This window comes from Pipistrellus kuhlii, unplaced genomic scaffold (genome assembly GCF_014108245.1).
Source record: "Pipistrellus kuhlii isolate mPipKuh1 unplaced genomic scaffold, mPipKuh1.p scaffold_m20_p_14, whole genome shotgun sequence".
Classification (NCBI taxonomy): domain Eukaryota; kingdom Metazoa; phylum Chordata; class Mammalia; order Chiroptera; family Vespertilionidae; genus Pipistrellus; species Pipistrellus kuhlii.
Window position 1 is genome coordinate 1,030,925 of NW_023425449.1, and position 19,071 is coordinate 1,049,995.

Genomic DNA, 19,071 nt, shown 5'->3' on the forward strand with positions numbered 1-19,071 from the left:
CGTGGGGAGGGGCCAGCAGCGTCCAGGAAGGGCCATGAGCAGAGGGTGGCCACAGGGCCTGGCTCTCTGTCCCCTGTGACTGCTGTGCATTCTCTCTCTCAGCTCACCTCTGTGATGAGGTGGTGACCCAGGTCCCCTCAGTATACAATGAGATAGTGCACACACAGGTGCCTTCTCTGCACCGTCTGGTCTCCTCCGGGTCCCCAGCTGGTTCCACCCCTGAGGGTCCAGCAGAGGCTGCCTCACCAGCAAGAGGCCACCCGGGCTCCCATGTGACACGCCACACGGGCTCCCACAGGACACACCACATGGGCTCCCACAGGACATACCACACGGGCTCCCACAGGACATACCACACAGGCTCCCACAGGACACGCCACACGGGCTCCGCAGGACATGCTACACAGACTCCCATGTGACACGCCACACGGGCTCCCACAGGACACGCCACACGGGCTACCACAGGACACGCCACATGGGCTCCCACAGGACACGCCACACGGGCTCCCACAGGACACGCCACATGGGCTCCCACAGGACACGCCACACGGGCTCTCGCAGGTCACGGCACACGGGCTCCCGCAGGTCATGGCACACGGGCTCCCACAGGACACGCCACATGGGCTACCACAGGACACGCCACATGGGCTACCACAGGACACGCCACACGGGCTCCCGCAGGTCACGGCACACGGGCTCCCGCAGGTCACGGCACACGGGCTCCCACAGGACACGCCACGGGCTCCGCAGGACATGCTACACAGACTCCCATGTGACACGCCACACGGGCTCCCTCAGGTCATGCCTCCGCACTATCCATCACCGCCAAGGAAAGGTCATTTACTTCTGCGGGGCGGGTCCCTCTAAATCTGATGCCTGGTTTGTGTTAAATGTCATCGTTAGCCGTCCCGGGCGGGCGAGGCGCTCAGCTGCTCAGACTGAATCACACGACGGCTTTGAGACCAGCCTTTTTAATAGACTCCTTGAACATCTCAGCACCTTTCTCTCGTGCCAGCTCTCGCTATTACTGACACATTTGGCCATAAAATGAAACAGGGAAATTGGCAGCCGGTCGTGGCATTAATTCTGCTTCACTCTGACTCATCAGAGAGGAACGGATCATTGGCGGCGGGAGGGCCTGGGAGGGGCCGGCCCCGCTCTTCCCGCGTCTCCTCACCCCCTCGGCACCTGGGCCGCCGCCTCTGCCCGCGGGGCCAGGGGCCACCCAGCCGCCACCATTCCCCGTGTTCTTCGTGTCCCGGGCACGCGCCAGCCACATTGAATCCACCACCGTCTTCAACCTGCACAGAATCTTACACGTGGGCCATCAGCCAGGATGGGGGTCTGGTAGAGAATGTGGTGCTGGAGCGGGAACCTGTAGGGTAGAAGCGGTTTAAGACGGGGCAGGCGGGCGCAGGGTGGCTGTGGCCAGTGGGTGCAGGGGCCAGTGAGGCATGATGTGTGTGCCAGTCTGTCTGGCCAAGGATGGAGTGTGAGGATGAGGAGTGACAGGGCTCTGTTGATGCATGCAGGTCCCAGGGGGCTTTGGGGTCCCCAGCTTGCATAAGCGCCGGCCTCTGCGGTTCTCCACAGCGGGCCCTGTCTGTCCCGTCCTCTTCCAGACGTGACATTTCCGGGGCCGAGCTTTCCCCGAGGTGGGCGTCCGTGACGAGGATCCAGTCCTCCTCGGTGTGTGGACCCAGCTCCGAGCTGGGGCTACCCCGGAGTCTAACGTTAGTTCGTCTCCTGGGAGTGCACCCTCAGGAATGGCGATCCCGGCCCCTCTGCCGCTCACGCTGGCACGTGCGGGTTCTCCCACGCCAGCGCGGCCCTGGCCCCTGACGGATTCTCTGCTGTGTCCCCTTCTCTCAGGATGGCGATTCAGGTGGACAAGTTCAACTTCGAGAGCTTCCCGGAGCCCCCGGGGGAGAAGGGGCAGTTCGCGAGCCCGCGGCAGCTGGAGGAGCAGAGGCAGGAGGCACGAGGCCTGGAGATCAGCAGCAAGCTGGGCCTGCGCTGGCGGATCATATCCTTTCACGGCCTGGCTCTCGGGGCCCCTGCTCGGGCTCTCTGACCACGAGGGGACGCTGGGGGGTTAGCTGTTGAGTTTCTAAAAATACATTTTTGTTAGTTTCAGAGAGGAAGGGAGAGAGAGAAACATCACTGGTCGGCTGCCTCCTGCACGCCCCACACTGGGGATCGAGCCTGCAACGTGGGCATGTGTCCTGACCGGGAATCGAACCAGCAACCTCTAGGTGCATGGGATAATGCTCAACCACTGAGCCACACTGGTCGGGCAGCTGCTGCGTTTTAGCCACAGGTCGCTCAGAAATCCACGGCTGGGAGAGAGGGCCGCCTCTCAGCACCTGCAGGGCCCCCGGAGGAGGCACGGATTCTGGGCAGGAAAGGTCTTGGGCTGGCGTGTGCTGGCCTGGGGTCCTGGATGTCTTGCCCGTGTGAATACTCGGGTTTGCAGGTTCTGCTGGCACCCCTTTACCAGGTACACCCCCCGCCCCAGGTCTCCCTCCGTCTCACCTGGCCCAGGCTCGCCTCCAGGTCCTCAGCCCACAAGCCTCTGGGCGATGCCCCCTGCAGCTCCCCTGGCACTCAGCACCCCGTCTGGCACTCGCGTCTCCTGGTCTCTGACACGGGGGCGCCGAGTGGAGCCGCCCGCCTCGGAGCCCCCGAGCTCCCGGGCGGATGGAAACAGTCGGGGAAGAGGCTCGCTGCTCACCGAGCGCCCTTCCTCCGGGAGCACAGCTCCCTTCTGTGACGACCGAGGGGGGCCGGGCGCAGCCCTGGCGGGTGGGCGCAGAGGCCCCTGTCCTGGGGGATGTCGAGGAGCGGCCCCCAGCCTGGCACCCCCTCCAGGACGCTCACCTGGGAGCACCCACGAAGGGTTTCCCGCTGGGCTCACAGCCATGTGTCTTAGCCGGGCGCTGGGAGCAGGGCGCTGCCTCCCCGGGGACGCTGCAGGCTCCGGCTGGCCCGCGCCCGGTCCCCGCCGGGCGGCACAGGCCCCAGCGGAAGGGCTGATGGAACCATCGTTTCCGCTAAAGGACCCGGCGGGGTCCTGGGGAGCTTCAGTCACATAAGCGGGCGGGATCTCAGCCGCTGCTCAGTGGCTTCAGATGGCCCTTTGATTGCAGCACATCCCCCGATATTTCCCCGCCAGCGGCCGAGCAGACATGGGAGGGAGGCGTTTGAACCTTCCGTGTTTCCCCCGCATCTCGCTGTGCGTTTCAGAGATTCGGAGGGAGCATTCACGATTCCCAAGCCACGTAGGTTAACTGAGACGTGAGCGTGCAAACGGCCCTGCACCAACACTGATGAATAATTAAATGTAATTATAGTGATGGATGGCCCGCAGATAAGATCTATCAAGTAGACAGGGCTCCTTAGAAGCAGGAGGGATCTCATGTTGGTGGATCTTTTCATCCTTGGCACCCCCACAGCGTATGGAGTGGGTGTCGGTGAACACTCTGTGTGGGTGCAGGCCCTGCAGGGGAGGCCCGTGGGAAGGCCCGTGGGGGCGTTCGCACACCTGAGCAGAAGTGTAGGGAGGCGGGAGGGCTGGGGTGCATCGGAGAGGACGCCTTGAGAAGGTGGAGGTGAGCTCCAGAGAAGGTGGGTGGGCACCAGGCTGAACAGGCTCCAGGCGGGGGCCCCGGCGGCAGGCACCAAGGCGGGAAGCAGCGCTGGATGCTGGGTGTCATGGCTCACCCGCTCCGAGGGTTTGGGACAGGCAGGAGGTATGAGCGGCCTGTAGTGACTCCAGGTAACTGAGCCATGCCTTCGGCAGCGAGTGGTGAGGCTGGAGGGCCCGGTGGTTCCTGTCAGTCAGACACTGCCTGAGCTGGACCTGGAGCCCCACCTGCAGACACAGGAAACCTGGACGCCTGGAAAGGTGGGGACCCCCATACACAGGGCCTAAAGGCCCTGGGCCCGCCTCTTCCTCCAGCTCCGAGGACAGCCCTGCTGAGGAGCCTGCCTCCCCTTAAGCCCTTCTTACAGCTGCTGAAACAGACCCGGTAGCTCTGGTTCGGTAGCACAGGGCAGGGCTGCCAATCTTGGCACACGAGTGTGGCTCCGAGGCTTGCAAAGCCCGGCTTGCACGACAGTGATGGCACAGCCCCCTGTCCCGGGTCCCCTTCCTGCCCCCCGAAGGGACAGGAGCAGGGCAGGGAAACAAGGACCTGGGACTTCGTTGGAAACTTAATTCTGTGTCCCAGATGCCCAACCAGAAAGGGCCTAAGGGAGGCAGGCTCTTCAGCACCATGGAGAGTCCCCGAGGGCCGCCCTCTCTCGTGCCTGTGGGCCCTGGGTCCCGGTTTCCTGAGTCTGCAGGTGGGGCTGCAGGGTCAGACTGCCCTGATCCCCCACTTCCTTGCGGGGCCAGCCTCTTCGGTCTCTGTGAGGGCCTGGATTAAAAACTCTGAAATGGAAACGGCAGTCCCTGCCTCACACCCTCCATGCTCTCAGGTCTATTTTGAGAGCTTGTGTGGAGGTTCTCGCAGGGGAGCACAGCTACTCGGACACACCTTGTCCCCTTCGACCGAGCGCGCAGCTTCGGGAGGGACGCACATGGATCGGTGAGGGAGGAGGGGGACACCCGCCTAGCCAGCCAAGTCAGCGGAATCAACCCTGGCCATCAATGGGGTGACAGATGTCGCAGCCAGATCGCCCTCACATCCTCTCAGGTCTATTTTGAAAACAGTGTTACGTGAAGCAGATCTGTGTTAGACACGTCCCCACGCACAGCCTTGCACTCGAGCCTGCAGAGACGTCCTGCTGGTAGGAACAATGGCAGGATCATCGTCATTTATTGATCTCTGGCCCCAGGGGCCAGCGTCTGTGTATTGAAGGCGGGAGGGGGGGGGGGCGGGGGGCGGGGGGGGGGGCGGCCGCCACCTCCGCCTGCGGCGCTGGGACTGTCGCCTTGGCCCCTGCAGCAGGAAGGGGCCGTTCAGTGTTCAGGCCCAGACACAACACTGCTTGTGGCTCCTGGGCCGGGAGGGGGCGTGGCTGCAGGTAATTAGCGTTATTAGCTCAGCTGTAGCATTCCTGGCTCACACCCCGAGCAAATTAATCCGGAAGTGTGCTCCGGGCCGGCTCCCAAAGCCCAGAGCCACGGGCGGCTCGCAGTGGCTCCCGCTCACTCACTCCTCCTTCGAGGCATTGCCAAGCTCCTCAGCCTCCCGGGGCCCGCGCCCGCCTCCAAAGCCTGTGCGGGTTCTGAGGGAGCGGGAGGTGCCACGCTGCAGAGCCTTCATTTCAGACGGGTACAGACGTGAGCCCTCCCCCCCCCCCCCCCCCAGTACAGGCCAGGGCCGCTGGCTCCAGGAGTGCTGGAGGCGGAGGGCGCGCTGTGGGCGCTCCTGAGAAGAGGGGTGGGCCCCTGGCGGTGGTGGGAAGAGCTGCGTGGAGCCCCCGGAGCCCCGGGTCCTGCCCTGCCCCGCCTTGGGCTGCCCCTGAGGTCACAGACGCCGGACCCCTGCGCCCGACAGGCCTCCCGCGGGCTGGCTCCTTGGCAGGAACAGAGGCTTCGGCTTTCAAAGTCAGCAGAGCCGAGGGCGCTGTTACCACAGGTGCTTGTCCCCCCGTGGGCCTCCGCCACGGTGACCGCCGTCTGAGACGGGTGCCCTCGCTGAGCGGTGGGCTGAGAAGGGAGGGACACCGCCACAGGCGTCCCCGGTGACAGGTGTCCCCGCAGGCCTGCGAAGCGCAGCTGCCGGGGCCAGGCCGAGCACGGCGTCCCGGCTCTGAGGTGCGCCTCAGCTCGGGGCCAGAGCAGTGACGTCAGCTCGGCACACGGCCCGGTGTAACGAGGTGGGAGCGTTTCCTGTGGAAAACCCTTCTGAGGGAGAGAATTGTCTTTGGGAAAAACACTGGGAGTGCTGTGGCATCTGAGGCGACAGAAATGATGGCCGTGCTCCTGAGGTGGGGGGAGAATGAGAGAGTGGGGTGACACTCACTCTCCGTGAGCCTGGGAAGGCGTGCTGCCCTCCATCCCATTTTACAGATGGTGAAACTGAGACCCGGTGGTGGTGCCAGGATTCAGAGCTAGGCCACGAGCCTCCACACTCCTGCTCAGCTGCCACGTGGCACCAGAGGAGGGAGAGCAGAGCCATCAGGGGCTTCATTTCCTCGGGGCCCCACACCGCCCGGCCCTCAGCCTCAGCCCCGTCCTGATCTGCCTGCCGACAGGGAGCCCATCTGCCGTACCCGTGTGACCACGGCACGCACGGGGCCCAGTGTCCCACACGCTCAGGGTCTCGGTGGTTGGAGGAGGGCACATCTCTGCAGATCTGCGGGTGGCGTCTTGTCCGGGAGTCTGTCCGGAAACTTCTAGCGCTGCCCTCCTTCACCCCGGTCCCGGGCCCAGCGGGAGCCGCGTTTTCCTTGACCGAGGCTCACCCCTCGCTGAAGCGCGCGGGCGAGGCCAGCGTGGAGGGCGTGCTGACCCAGCTGGCCCTGGAGCACCTGCAGCTGGCCCCCCTGCAGTGGGGTGAGTACCTGCCGCTGCGGGCCGCCCCCAGAGGTCGCCGTGGGAACCTGGGGCGCGGGAGGGACTCACTGTGCCGCCAGGCTGGTGTCTGTGTCTCACCCGAGTGTCCTCGCAGCCACACCTGTGATCAGACGCCCGGGGTGGGGTGCGCTGGGTGCCCTTGGGTTCCAGGTGCTGCGTGTGGGGAGGTGGGGGAACGGGTGTGTCACCTCCTCCCCTCCTCCCCTCCCCCCCCCCGGGGGAGCTCGGCGCCTTTCCGCGGGGTCCGCGGGGAAGAGCGTGTGTCTGTGAGCACCTAGACCCCCCGCGCTCCGCCCCGGGGGCCGCGCTGGGACTGTGCGCTGGTCCGGCGCCCTGGCCGGCGCCGTCTGGGCCGTAAGCGCAGCCATAGCCCTCGGCGAGCCAAGTGTCTGGTTGGAGTGAGAGGCTTTCCGGCTCAGCCTGCGACCTGCCGGGGACCAGCGTGGGCTCACAGCAGCCGCGGGGCTCCGTCCCGGCTCTGCCACAGCAGCAGCGGTGACCCGGGCAGGCGGTCCGGCTTTCTGAGCCGCTTCTCCTCCGTGGACCCGGGATGCTGACGCACCAGGTCCTCCTGGGGTGGGACTTGTGCCCGCCCCACTGTGCCCGCCCCCACTGTGCCCGCCCCACTGTGCCCGCCCCCACTGTGCCCGCCCCACTGTGCCCGCCCCCACTGTGCCCGCCCCCACTGTGCCCGCCCCACTGTGCCCGCCCCACTGTGCCCGCCCCACTGTGCCCGCCCCCACTGTGCCCGCCCCACTGTGCCCGCCCTTCCAGAGGTGGGGCGGGCCTGGGGGGCGGGCCTGGGGGGCAGATGCTGGAGTCGTGTGGAGAGGGGCAAGCAGAGACGCTGGGACTGTAAGTGCCTCTGGAGGGCAAGGCAGACGGGACAGGGCGGCGGTGGCTGGGCTGCGGGGTGCCGGACCGCCCCTAGACGCTCCTGCCTCAGTCCTGCCCCTCCAGGCGGGAGGACGCAGGCCAGCATGCTCTCTGATGGTGGTCCTGAGGGCTGTTTCCATAGATCCCAGGTGCTGGAGACAAATGGGGGTAAGCGGTCTGTTCTCTGCTTTGAAAGCCCCGCCGCTGGGCGCCCCCCTGCCTTCTGCGCCGGTAACACCTCCCCTCAGACCCTCAGAGGCACCAGGGCGGGGCTGCGCACCTGTTCACTGACGCCCATCCTGCGAATACAACCTGGGGCTCAGCTGCGTGTTGGAGAGGATGTTGTCAGTGCGTGTTCCCGTATAGCGCCCGGGCGGCTGGCACGGCGAGCCCGGGTCCCGGCTGTGTGTGTGGGCGGGCTCCTCGGCAAGAGGGCATGCCCGCTGAGGAGGCCTCGACCAGGATGGCTGTGTGGTGGCACCCCGCTGCCTTCCTTCAGGGAGGATGGCATACCTACACTTCCGGGGAGCAAGACACGGTGGCCGAATTCTCCACGTTTCTGTGAGGTCGCCATCATTCCTCTCTTTTCTTACACATGAGGAACCTGACTCCGGGGCTCATGTTGCTTGAGGTTACATGGAGCTGGTAGATCCTCTGATTGACGGATTTGTCCATTCGTTCAGTGAAGAGCTGTCCATCCATTCTGCACCAGGCGCTGTGCTAAGTGCTGGGAACCAAACATAAGCCACACCCGATCCCTGATTGTAGACACTTCCTGTCTGATGTGGGGGGGACCCGGGTCGGTCACCGACCACCCCACAGCCTGGCTTGTGCGGGTGTCCTGGAAGCGGCGGTGGGGATCGGCTGGGAGCCCCCGCCCGCCCGAAGCGCCCAGTGGGAAGCAGGGAGCAAGGGCAGGCACGGCTTTGACTCCACTGGGCGCAGGCGGCTTCTCTTCTGCACCTTCGGTTGTTCCCAGTCTTTGCCGTTGTGAACATTCAGCAAGTATCCCCGTCCACAGCCAGCCCTTCAACAACGAATCGAGTGGAAAGACAATTACTTTAAACTTAGCAACCTCTTAAAAAATCTCCTGGATACACACACACACACACACACAGTATGTAAAATTATTATTACTAATTTCAGAGAGAGAGAGAGAGAAACATCAATGATGAGAAAGTCATGGATCGGCTGCCTCCTGCTCGCCCCACACTGGGAATCGAGCCTGCAACCCGGGCCTGTGTCCTGACCGGGAATCGAATCATGACCAACTGGTTCCTGGGTCAATGCTCAACCTCTGAGCAACACTGGCAGGGCAAGCTCTGTTTCTGTTCCACATGTGATTTTCCGCATCTAGCATGTATTGTTAACATGCTCCCATGTTTCTCCTCGCACTCTCCTGGCGGAGCTGGCTTAGCATTTGACTCCTATTTGTCAGGGTTTGTGAGGTCTGAGGAGGGGGCCCAGGCCCACCTGGTGGTTCCTCCCAGAAGGAATCGTGTGAGCGTGCACGGACTGAGGAGAGGGGCCAGGAGCAGTGAGGTTTATTTCTGAGCGGGTTTGGAGGGAGCGGCCGGCCTGCTGCACCTTCACCCCGATTTGCTCCTGTGTCTGCCACCACCGAGGACGGTGTCTTCATGGCTACACACAGCTGTCGGGGCGGCTAAGCCCCGGCCCCACTGGGGCGGCACCAGCTCCCAACAGTGTCTTTTACTCCCAAATCCTCAGCCTCCTGCGGTTACTGGTCGCACTCAGTTCCGTGTGCGCCCGCCTGGGCCTGCCACCCCTCTGCCTGGCTCTCCGTTCTCGCAGGCAGAGCCCGCCCGCCCGCCACTGCAGGAAGCTTGCTCGCCGGGCCCTGGAGACTCGATTCCGTGTGAGTCTGGGTGCCTGTCTAGGCGGCCCTTTATTGGGGACACGGTGTCGCGGGCTCCCACGCACACTCCTGCCCCGACACAGAGGGCAAGGGCACTGTGAGCACCCCCACCCCCAGGCCAAGCAGGGAGCACCCCACCCGGCCCTGACCCTGTGCCAAGCCCCTTTCCAGAGCTACAAGCATCGTGAATGGGGACCCTGTCGTCCCAGGCCCCGGAACAACGCCGCCCTGTGGACTCTGACTCAGAGGCGGGGGTGGCTTCAGTCCTGGGTGTCCCAGAGCGGGGGGCGGGGGGCGGGCAGGGAGCAGAGAACGTGCTCAGGGCTGGAGCAGCTCCGCCCGCAGATCAGAGCTCAGGAGCCCGCAGAGCCCTGGCCGGGCTGGGCAGCTGGTGGGAGGGCGGCTGCTGCAGCGCGCAGGACCACGCGCCAGCTGATGCTTTCGTTGCTTATTCAGATGACCCTGTGGCAGGACCGTTTGCCCTGAGAATAAGACAGAACAAAATGACATGATAAACAAGCCCCCGAGTAATGCTCCCATTGGCATATTTATTAGGTAATTATATGCATTTGTGATATGCGTATGTGTATACATAATAATTACCTACGATTACAATAATTATCTGTGATGCATGTAACATAAAAATATTAAACATTTCATTTACGTCGTCACTTACAAAGAGAAGCGAAACCCTTTAAAGTCACCCCATTGCCCTCAGCTCTGCCATTGGCACCTGTCCCCCAGGGATCCCGCCCCAGGCCCTGCCCCGGGTCCCAGAGCGAGCCCATCAAGCCGAGCCCGGCCCCTGCTCCTGACCCCGGCTGGCCCCCTGACCCCGGTGCTGGGCCGGGGCAGACCCGGAAGGAGGCAGGCGCAGCCTCACGCCAACCCACCCGCCCGCAGCTCCAGGTCCTCGGGCGCTCCTGGGAGCCACGTGGGCTGTCACGTCAGTCACAGAATCCGCTGCCCGGTGCCCAGCGCCATGACTACCGCATCTCCTCAGTGATAATCAGCGTTTGTGCAGCCGGTCACTCCGCAAATATTTATCTGGCGCTGTTTGCCAAGCCCTGGACGGCAGCACGGCCTGCCGCCGCCCAGGCCTCCAGGAGGGGCGGCCGGGCCATCTCTGCCTGCCAGGCGCCTCGTGTGTGTGTGTGTCTGGGCTCAGGGGCCAGCCCAGCCCAAAGCGGTGTTTACCTTGTTATTGATGAGCAATGGCAGCCAGCCGAGTCGAGGGCCTGCGGATGCAACGCCTACACTGGCCACGTGTCCCCAGAACTCAGGCGGCCCGGGGGCTGGTCCTGGCGTGCTCCGTCCTCGCCAAGCGCCCTGTGGGAGGGGACAGTGTGGGGAGGGTTATAGGAGACCCGTCCGTGCCCAGCCGGGTCGGAACCAGAACCCTGCCCTCCGAGGCTGGAGAAGGGAGGGCGTCTTTTCTCCTGTGAACCAAACAGCGAACAGTTTGTCCAGCTGCTGGCGCGATGCGGCCGGTGCTGCCAGGATGGGGCGGGGGGGGGGGAGGGGGGCTTATTGTGCCCATCATGGCCGCCGCTGCCGCTGCTCCTGTCACGCGCTGCGGCTTTCTAGGGAAACGTGCTGTTTAAAGTCTCAGCCCCTCTCACGTCTCGGCAAACCAGCCAGCCTTGGAGTCTCTTCATTTCACCCCGACAGCTCTTATCAATCTTCCCCTTAATTAAAGAAAGCAGACCTGGCAGCGGCGTCTCTTATCGGCTGCCAGCTGGGCGCCATCGGCTCCCGGCGGCCCCGTGGCCTTTCCCGCGCTGTCCACTGCGCTCCCCAGGGTCATTAGTCAGCGTGTTCCGTGGACGTAAGGCAGATAAATGAACGGATGGGAGGGCGAGGGCAGGAGGGATGGGGAGGGAGGGAGGGAGGAAGAGAGAGAGTGAGAGCAATGCCCTGGCTGCAGGGAGTGATGGCGATGAGACCACAGAGCCGTGGGGCGGAGGCGCGGGGAGGACCCTCAGGAGCTTCAGCCCAGCAGCTTCCACAGTTTACTCCGCAAACGCGTGTGTCCGCGGCCGCCGTCTGAGGCAGCGAGAAGCACTCTGCCTCCCCCGGAGCTGGAGGCCAGAGGAGCTGCTGGGAGGCGGGGACCAGTGAGGGCTGAGGCTCCGCGCGGGAGAGGAGGCCTGGGCTGGGCTGGGAGGCACCAGGGGAGAGGTGTGAGCCGGGATGGGGGCACCGGCACTCCTTGCCCACCAGGTCGGAGGAGAATTCTGAGGAAACCAAGGCAGATGGCCCCTGCTGTGGGCAGAATCTTGGAAGCTAAGCAGTCAGTTAGGGGAAGGGAGCTCTAAGCTCCAGAGGGCACTCTGCTCAGGTTCACAGGCGGCGGCCAGGGTGTCTGGCAGGCGGAGTGCGTGCCTGGAGGTCCTGGGAGAAGTCTGCTTTCAGCTCCTTCCTGGGTGGGAGGACTGAGGTCCCATGTCCAGGCGCCCCTTTAGGAGGGCGGGAGGCTGGCACCTGCACAGTAAATGCCCAGGTCTGTGGACGTGTCGGGGAGGGAGGCCCGGAAACACTGGGCGTTGTGGCTCAGGCCACCTCCGTGTCTCGGAGCTGCAGCTGCTCTGGACGCTCCTGGCTTTCGCGGTCCTGACGAGCGGGCCCCCCCCCCCCGCCCCAGGCACGTCCCCAGCCCCGTCCCCAGCCCCGTCCCCAGAACTCCTGGCTGAACACAAACAAACCAGCACACCCCCTTTCCTGGCGGCGGAGATGACCTTTTCCTGAGAAGCTGTTGTGGAAATCAGATGGTCGTTTCATTGGGACCGCTAATTGATCCCACAGGGAGGAGGGCACACGTCCTTAGGTTTGAGCTTCAGATCTGGGAGGCGTGAGGCCCAGCGCTGGCCACGTGCCCCAGCCAGCACCCCGGGCCCTGCAGCACGGCCCTGAGTGACAGCACACCCATCGCCCCTGTCCCCCGACGCCTGCACCTCTTCCGGCATTCTCAGCTCTGGGTCAGTCCCCGCCCAGCACAGCCCGCAGCCGTGGGCAGCGCTCACCGTGCCAGCTGCCCTCCGCCCGCCGCCATTCAGTCACTGTCGCTGGCACAACAGGAGCAGACGGCTGAGGGTCCTTCCCGCCCGGCTCCCGTGTTCGGTCCAGGAGCCTTCCCTCAGCGCCAGGCGCTCCTCCCCTGGGGCCCGGGAGTGGCCGGGGATGGCACTGCCTGGGCTTGGTCTCTTGTCCTCAGAGGGCCAGGCATGGGTGTCCTTGTCCCCACAGGCTCGAAGCGAGGCCATCTCCGTGGCTGAGAGAGCCCATTGCCAAGGACTCCCGCCTTCGTGCAGCCACCCTGGTCTCTGTGCGCCGTCCCCCCGGCACTGTCTCCCGCAGCGCCTGTCGCCAGGAGGGACTGTGTGCGGTCCCCTCGCACACGCTCATGGATGTTAAGAGAGGAGACATTTGTGGGCGCCTGGCGGGCAGGGACTGCTGTCTCAGAAGGGACTCAGGATGCCAGCTCCCGTCCCCCCGCCCCTGTTCGGAGACACACCTGTGGCCACGGGCGGGGCCGTGGCGGGGCCTCCGGACCTGCTGGCACCCTGGGCCTCAGCCACGCGGCTCCTTCTATGTTGGCTGAGCTCTCTGACTCCGTGTCTCGTGCTCAGAGCCCAGCCTCCACGGAGACCCCATCCTTCAGAGGGGGTTCATCTTGGGTTCCTCCGCAGCGGGTCGTGGCTCCGCATGGCCTTCCTTGGGGGGCCCTCCTCCTGCCTTCCAAGGACAAGTGGGGGGTGCTTTTCAGCTGTGTCCCGAGGAGACTGAGGGGGTCGCCCAGGACGTCTGAGTGACCCCGCTGTGCAGAGCTGGCTCTGAGCACCCCGATGCCCAGGGCTCTGCACGTGGCTGGCTTCTGTGGAATCCCCGTGGGCTGCGTGACAGGGAGTGTCCTGGGCAGACTCCCCTCTCCCCCCAGCCCATCTCCACCTGAGGGCGTCAGGTGGATTCCTGGCCGGCCGCCGCCTCCGTGCTGGGTCGGCTCAGTCACTGGTCACCGCGGCTAATGACCGTCCGCACACAGGGCTGCTCCCGCGGGCCACTCGGAGGACCGATCCGGTGGGTGATTGGCTCGCGCTCGGCTGGTTTCGGCGCTGAAGGTCTGCCTCCCGCCTCGTCGCTGGGCCCAGCGTGTGATGATCGCCACTCTGGCACTTTAATTGTGAGCTGCGGGTTAGGGTAGCTCGGAGCCCGTGAGATAATTGGAAAGGATGCTTTCAGATGCTCCTCGATGCCATAAGCGCTCACCCAGTGCCCGCTTACCGACGACCTCACCTCCTCGCCCACCGGCCTGCGGCTGCCATTACAGACCTGCAGCCGCCTGGCCTGGAAACGAAGCCGGAGCCGCGGGCGGCCCATGGGGATCACGGACGGGGCAGCTGGAGCTGGGGCCCGGCGGCCATGGCCACGCCCCCCTCTTCCAGGCGGAGCGGCCCCCGGAGGGAAGGGGGCACAGGCAGCCCACACACCAGCATCCCGAGGCCCTGGGCTGGGAGGTGCTCTCAGGGCCGCGCGGTGGAGCAAGAGGTGCCATCGAGGGCCCTGCCGTCCGGGTGGAGGCGGAATCACGTGCTCTCACTTCCCGCCGCCTCTTGGCACACTTGCTGGGAGACAGGCCAGTCCTGGGGTTGGAGTCCCTCAGGCCGGAAAGGCCCTGGAGTGCAGCCCCTGCTGCTCTCCCTCTTCCCCCGCCCCCAACCCCCGCCTGCTGCCTCTCCGCACCCTGTCCTGCAGGGGCTCCCAGCACCCTGCACTGGGGCGGAGACCAGGGCTCCCGAATGCCGGCTCTGGTCGGTGTGCCGCCCTGCTCCCCCTGGTGTCACTGGTCCTCAGGTCTCCGCTGGGGGCACCGAGGCGGGCGAGGCGGGCTCTGAATTGATTAGCAGAGCGGGGCTCCTGGGCGCCAGCCCCAGAGCCCTTGGCTTCCTGGCTAAGACAGGACTAGCGTTCTCCGGGGAGAGGAGGCTGAGCTGGGCTAATCGCAGGCCTGAGGCTAATTGGTAACAGTCCCGGCCCCAGCGTCCTTGCCGTGTCCCGATGCAGCGATTGTGCTGTCCACAGAGGCCCCGTAAACACGGCTGTCCCATGGGCGGCAGCACGCCCCGTGCTCCTGGAGGCCATTACTGAGGGGCTGGCCGCAGCCAAGGCGCTGCCTGCCACGGGGAGGGGGTCCGGGAGAGGGCGGGGCGGCTGTGAGCCCCTCACCACGTTGTCCATGTCAGGTGCTCCCCTGGAGGCTGGTGGTGACATGGGTGTGCTGGCCCCGAGCTGCGAGCTCACCACCGAGGCCACCTGTGTCCCCTCCACCTGCCTCCCTGGGGACCGGGTCAAATCAGTGCTTACCTTCCACCCCGCCCAGGAGGCGTGAGCAGACACGGTGGGGGCTGCAGGGCGGCCAGCAGAGGGAGGCTGGTGCCCAGGCTGCAGGGCATCACCCCATCCCCACTGGCCCCCCAGCTGGATGAGCTGGGTTCACCCTGACTCTCCCTCCCGCCCCGGGCACAGAGCCCTGCCCAGCAGGCCTGTTCCCAGGCTGCCGTCCAGGCCCTCTCAGAGCTGGCCTTGGCGTGCGGCCCTCCGGTGTGCGGGCAGCCCAGCGGGCTGAGGCGATGTCACCTGGGGGCACGAGGCCAAGTCTAACCGGGCAGGAAGGCGGGCTGGGAAGGCTGAGGGATCGGCGTGCTTGTGGCTGGGCAGCGCTCACGCCCGGCCACCTCCTCGGGCTGCGGGGACCTTGGTAACCCCACGGTGTGGGTCGTGGTGCACGGCGGCGTCTCGTCTCCTCTGAGGGCCGGGCGGTGCGGGCCCTGGGAGACAGCAGGGCTCTGCGCTCGGACTCGCCCGGCCACTCTGTCCGCCCTGCAGCGGGGGGCGGGCCCAGCACACGGGGCTGGAGGCAGGGGCGCTGTGTGGGCTGATGGGCTCAGACACGCGATGGGCCAGGTGAGCGTGGGCACGGGTGAGCGAGGACACGGGTGAGCGTGGACACGGGTGAGCGTGGGTACGGGTGAGCGTGGACACGGGTGAGCGTGGACACGGGTGAGCGTGGGCGCGGGTGAGCGTGGGCGCGGGTGAGCGTGGACGCGGGTGAGCGTGGGTACGGGTGAGCGTGGGCGCGGGTGAGCGTGGGCGCGGGTGAGCGTGGGTGCGGGTGAGCGTGGACGCGGGTGAGCGTGGACGCGGGTGAGCGTGGACACGGGTGAGCGTGGGCACGGGTGAGCGTGGACACGGGTGAGCGTGGACACGGGTGAGCGTGGGTACGGGAGAGCGTGGACACGGGTGAGCGTGGACACGGGTGAGCGAGGGCCGGGAGCTCTCCTCTCGGGGTCTGTGGACACTGCCCTGTCCTCTCCTCTCTGGGAAGAAGGTGGTTTTCCTGGAAAAGGCGGTGAGGATGGAGCCCAGGCGGCCGGCCCAGGACAGAGCGCCCACAGCCACCGCCCTGCACTGTGGCCGCCTGGGACCTGTGGGCGGGGCTGGCACAGCGGTTCTCAGGTCCTGGGACCCTGGCCTCACAGATGGGCTGTGTCCTCACCGATAGGCTGGCTTTGGGCTGCTCAGCCTCCGGCCTGGGAGCCGCCCTCGCCCTCTCTCAGCCTCCGTCTGGGAGGGAAGGGGGAGGGGAGGGAGTGAGGGGAGAGGGGAGGGAGAGAGGGATGGCTGTGTAAAGCAGGTGCCCGAGGCAGGCGGCCTGGAGCCTTACCAGGTGGGACCACGTCGCCGGGGGACTGGCCGCGAGCCCACTGGTGTTGGCAGCGGGAAGGCCGGGCTGGACGGGCTGCTCCCGGCCGTGCTCGCCCTGACGGTTAACGGTTTTGACAGGCCCGGCTATTTTTAGAAACCCGTTCCCACTCCTTTTCCCTGTGGGAAAGGAGCGCGGTTACATTTTAAATTAACCACCTCCTGCCCTCCTCTGGGGCGCACCCCCACGGGGCACCGGGCGCGAGGTGAGCAGGAGGGCGGAGGGTGTCGGTGCGGGGCAGCCGGGCTCGGGGAGGGCACCGCGTCTGTGATCGGGTGACGGGCCCGTCCGGGGCCAGCGCCGTGGTCCCTGCGTGGCTCTCAGCACAGCTCACGGGGCCAGGGGCCGGGGGCCCCGGTTGGAATTAGGCTGCCTGGCCCAAGCCCAGTGCCCTCTGGATCCGTTGGGCCTGGGAATGGCTGGCAGCAAAGGAGTGCCCGGACCCCTGGGTGGGAGGCTGAGTGCCCAGTGGGTCTCTCACCACGGGCCTTCCCAAGCTCTTTGCACCCAGTTTATCGGGAGAGGCTGGGTCAGGGCTCCCCGCATCGGGAGACCTGGAGGCCCCGCCCTGTCGCCCGAGAGGAACGAGTCCGGATGCCTTTTCCTCATCACCCCCGGGCCCTGCCGCCCAGCTCCTTCCCCGAGGGCCGGGCTCCGGGCTGCGCGGGAGATGCGGGGTCCGTGGGCTGGAGCTGCCTCGGCCACGCCGGGCGTTCTGTCTCTTCCCGGCCGGCCGGCGGAGCGTTTTATCAGGAGCGAGCGTGCAGGTGCCTCTCCGGAGAGGAGGGCCACAGGCGGTGGCTTCGTTTTTAATTTCTTACCGCGGTGAGCGACAGGCCTGATCGTGAACGCTGGGCCCGCTCCTGGGCCCCTCATCGGCGGGTGTGGCGCCCTTTCCGGACGGGTGGGTTCCGTGCCTCAGGAGGTGTCGTTCGTTAGGATGTGTTCCTCTGTGTTTGGGAGGGATGCTGGTCCGGCCTTGTGACCCGCCCCTCCCACAGGCCTCAGGGTGACGACGCCCAGGAGGAGTGGGGACGTGGCTTTCTGGAAGCTTCTCTGCAGAATCGGGATCACTCCTTCCCCACGTGTTTGTGCGACTCCCTGTGAGGGGCCCGGGGCCAGAGTCCCTTTGGGAGAAGGGTGCCGACTGCAGCTCAGGGTCCTGAGAAGAGGAAGCCCGGCCGGGCCTCTCTCCATGAGACTGGCTGGGGGTCTTTTAAGGAGTCTTCCCATTTCACCTGAGTTGTGAAATTTACTGGAATAAATTTCCCCACAGTGTTTCCAGGTTCCTTGTCACCGTTCATAGGACCCGGCGACATCCCCTGGTATCGATCCTCTGTGTCTCTGACCGGTGTGGCCAGAGGTTTACTAATTCTATCGAGCGCTGGGTTTCATTGATTTTGCTCTATTGATTTTCTGATTTCTGTTTCATTGGTTTTCCCACGGCTGTTTATTACTTCCTTTCTCTTTCTTCCTTTGGGTTTGATTTGTCCTTCTCTTTATAACTTCTTAAAGTGGAAGCCGAAATCATAAACTTGAGGGTTTTCCCCCGTGTGTGTAGTGCGGTAATGTTTCCAGTAAGCACTGCCATTGGCCTCTCACCAACGTTGATGCCCTGTGATTTCACTTTCACTCTGCTCAAATAATTGCTGTTTTCCCACTGACTCTCTTGGCCCGAGGGTTACTGGAAAGGGATTGTTCACTTCCTAAATGTTGGGGTTCCCAGGCCTCCTGTTACTGGTGGCTAATGTAGCTGAGGTCGGAGGAGGGGCTTGGAGTGACTGGAGCCTCTCAGGCTCACAGCGGAGGGCGTGGTCGGGGTTGGTGACTATTTCATGAGCCCCAGAGCAGCGGTGGCACGCCCCCTATGGGGTAGCTGGGCCAGGCCGCAGTGGGCGGGTCCCGTTCACTGTGGAGGGAGGTGATTGGAAGGCCCGCCTGCCCTGCAGCTGTGGCCTCTTTGTTTCTATTGGCTGCTCCATCCGAGTGCACTTGACAGACCTTGAGGCTCTATTAGGTCCATACACGTTTAGGGCTCTTTTATATAGATATTTTTATTGATGTCAGAGAGGAAGGGAGAGGGAGAGAGAGATAAAAACATCAGTGAGGAGAGAGAATCATGGATCGGCTGCCTCCTGCAGGCCCCACACTGGGGATCGAGCCTGCAACCCAGGCCTGTGCCCTGACCAGGAATTGACTGTGACCTCCTGGTTCCTAGGCTGACGCTCACCCCTGAGCCACGCAGCCGGGGCCACACTGGGGACTCCTACACCCTGTGGAGTGAAGCGGCACCCACAACTCCCTGCCAGCAGCGGCTCCCGCTGACTGACAGTGGTGTCCGTGCGGCATGCCTTTCTGCACGCGCTCATTTTAACCTGTTGTTTCTTGATGTTAAAAATGTGCCTCTTATAAGCCGCACGGATTTGGCTTTGCTTTGTTTTTATCTTTACAATCTCAGCCTTTTCTTCAGTCCGTTTGCCTCTTGTCTGTTGACGCCGAGTGTGACTATTGGTATATTGAGGTTTGAGTCTCTGGTCTTTGTCTGTTTTCTATCTGTCCCAACTGGTCCCTGCCCCAGCTCCCTCTTTATCGCCTTCGCTTAGAGTCGCTGGGTGTTTTCACGATCCCATTGTAAATCTTATGCAGCAGTTTCAGGCTCAGAGCAAAACGGAGCAGAAAGCACAGAGAATGTCTATACCCAGGACCCCCTGCCTTCCCCTCCCCCCAGAGGGATGCGCTGTCATCATTGGAGACTGCAGGGACACATGGGGCCACCTGATGGAGGCTGCGCATTAGGGGTCGCTCTTGGCGTGCACATGCTATGGGTTTGGACAGGTGTATGACATGGACCGGCCTCTGTGGGCCTCCATGGTCTTGCTCTCTTCCTTCTGGCCTGTAAACCCAGCTGCCTTCGCTGCCCGGACTCCCAGCTTCCTCTCCTCATCTCCCAGAGTCTTCACCTCCTGCCCCACGGTCTCCACTCCCGTGTGATGCCCCAAAGCTCTCCCAGGGCAGCGGGCCCGGTACCCA

The 19,071-nt window shown here is 64.5% G+C and overlaps 1 protein-coding gene across 6 annotated transcripts in view; it reads left to right on the plus strand.

Annotated features, from left to right (window-relative positions):
• Window positions 1-19,071, plus strand: part of TRAPPC9 (trafficking protein particle complex subunit 9) — a 132,939-nt gene that overhangs the window by 96,504 nt on the left and 17,364 nt on the right. For 5 of the 6 annotated variants that reach the window (XM_045581280.1, XM_036437495.2, XM_036437493.2 and 2 more), the window contains 2 exons: window positions 1,873-2,026; window positions 6,418-6,508. The exons of the other annotated variant lie outside the window; for it this stretch is intronic. In XM_045581280.1, coding sequence (XP_045437236.1) covers window positions 1,873-2,026; window positions 6,418-6,508 — 245 coding nt within the window. The remainder of the gene's footprint in view (window positions 1-1,872; window positions 2,027-6,417; window positions 6,509-19,071) is intronic. 6 annotated transcript variants of the gene reach the window in all.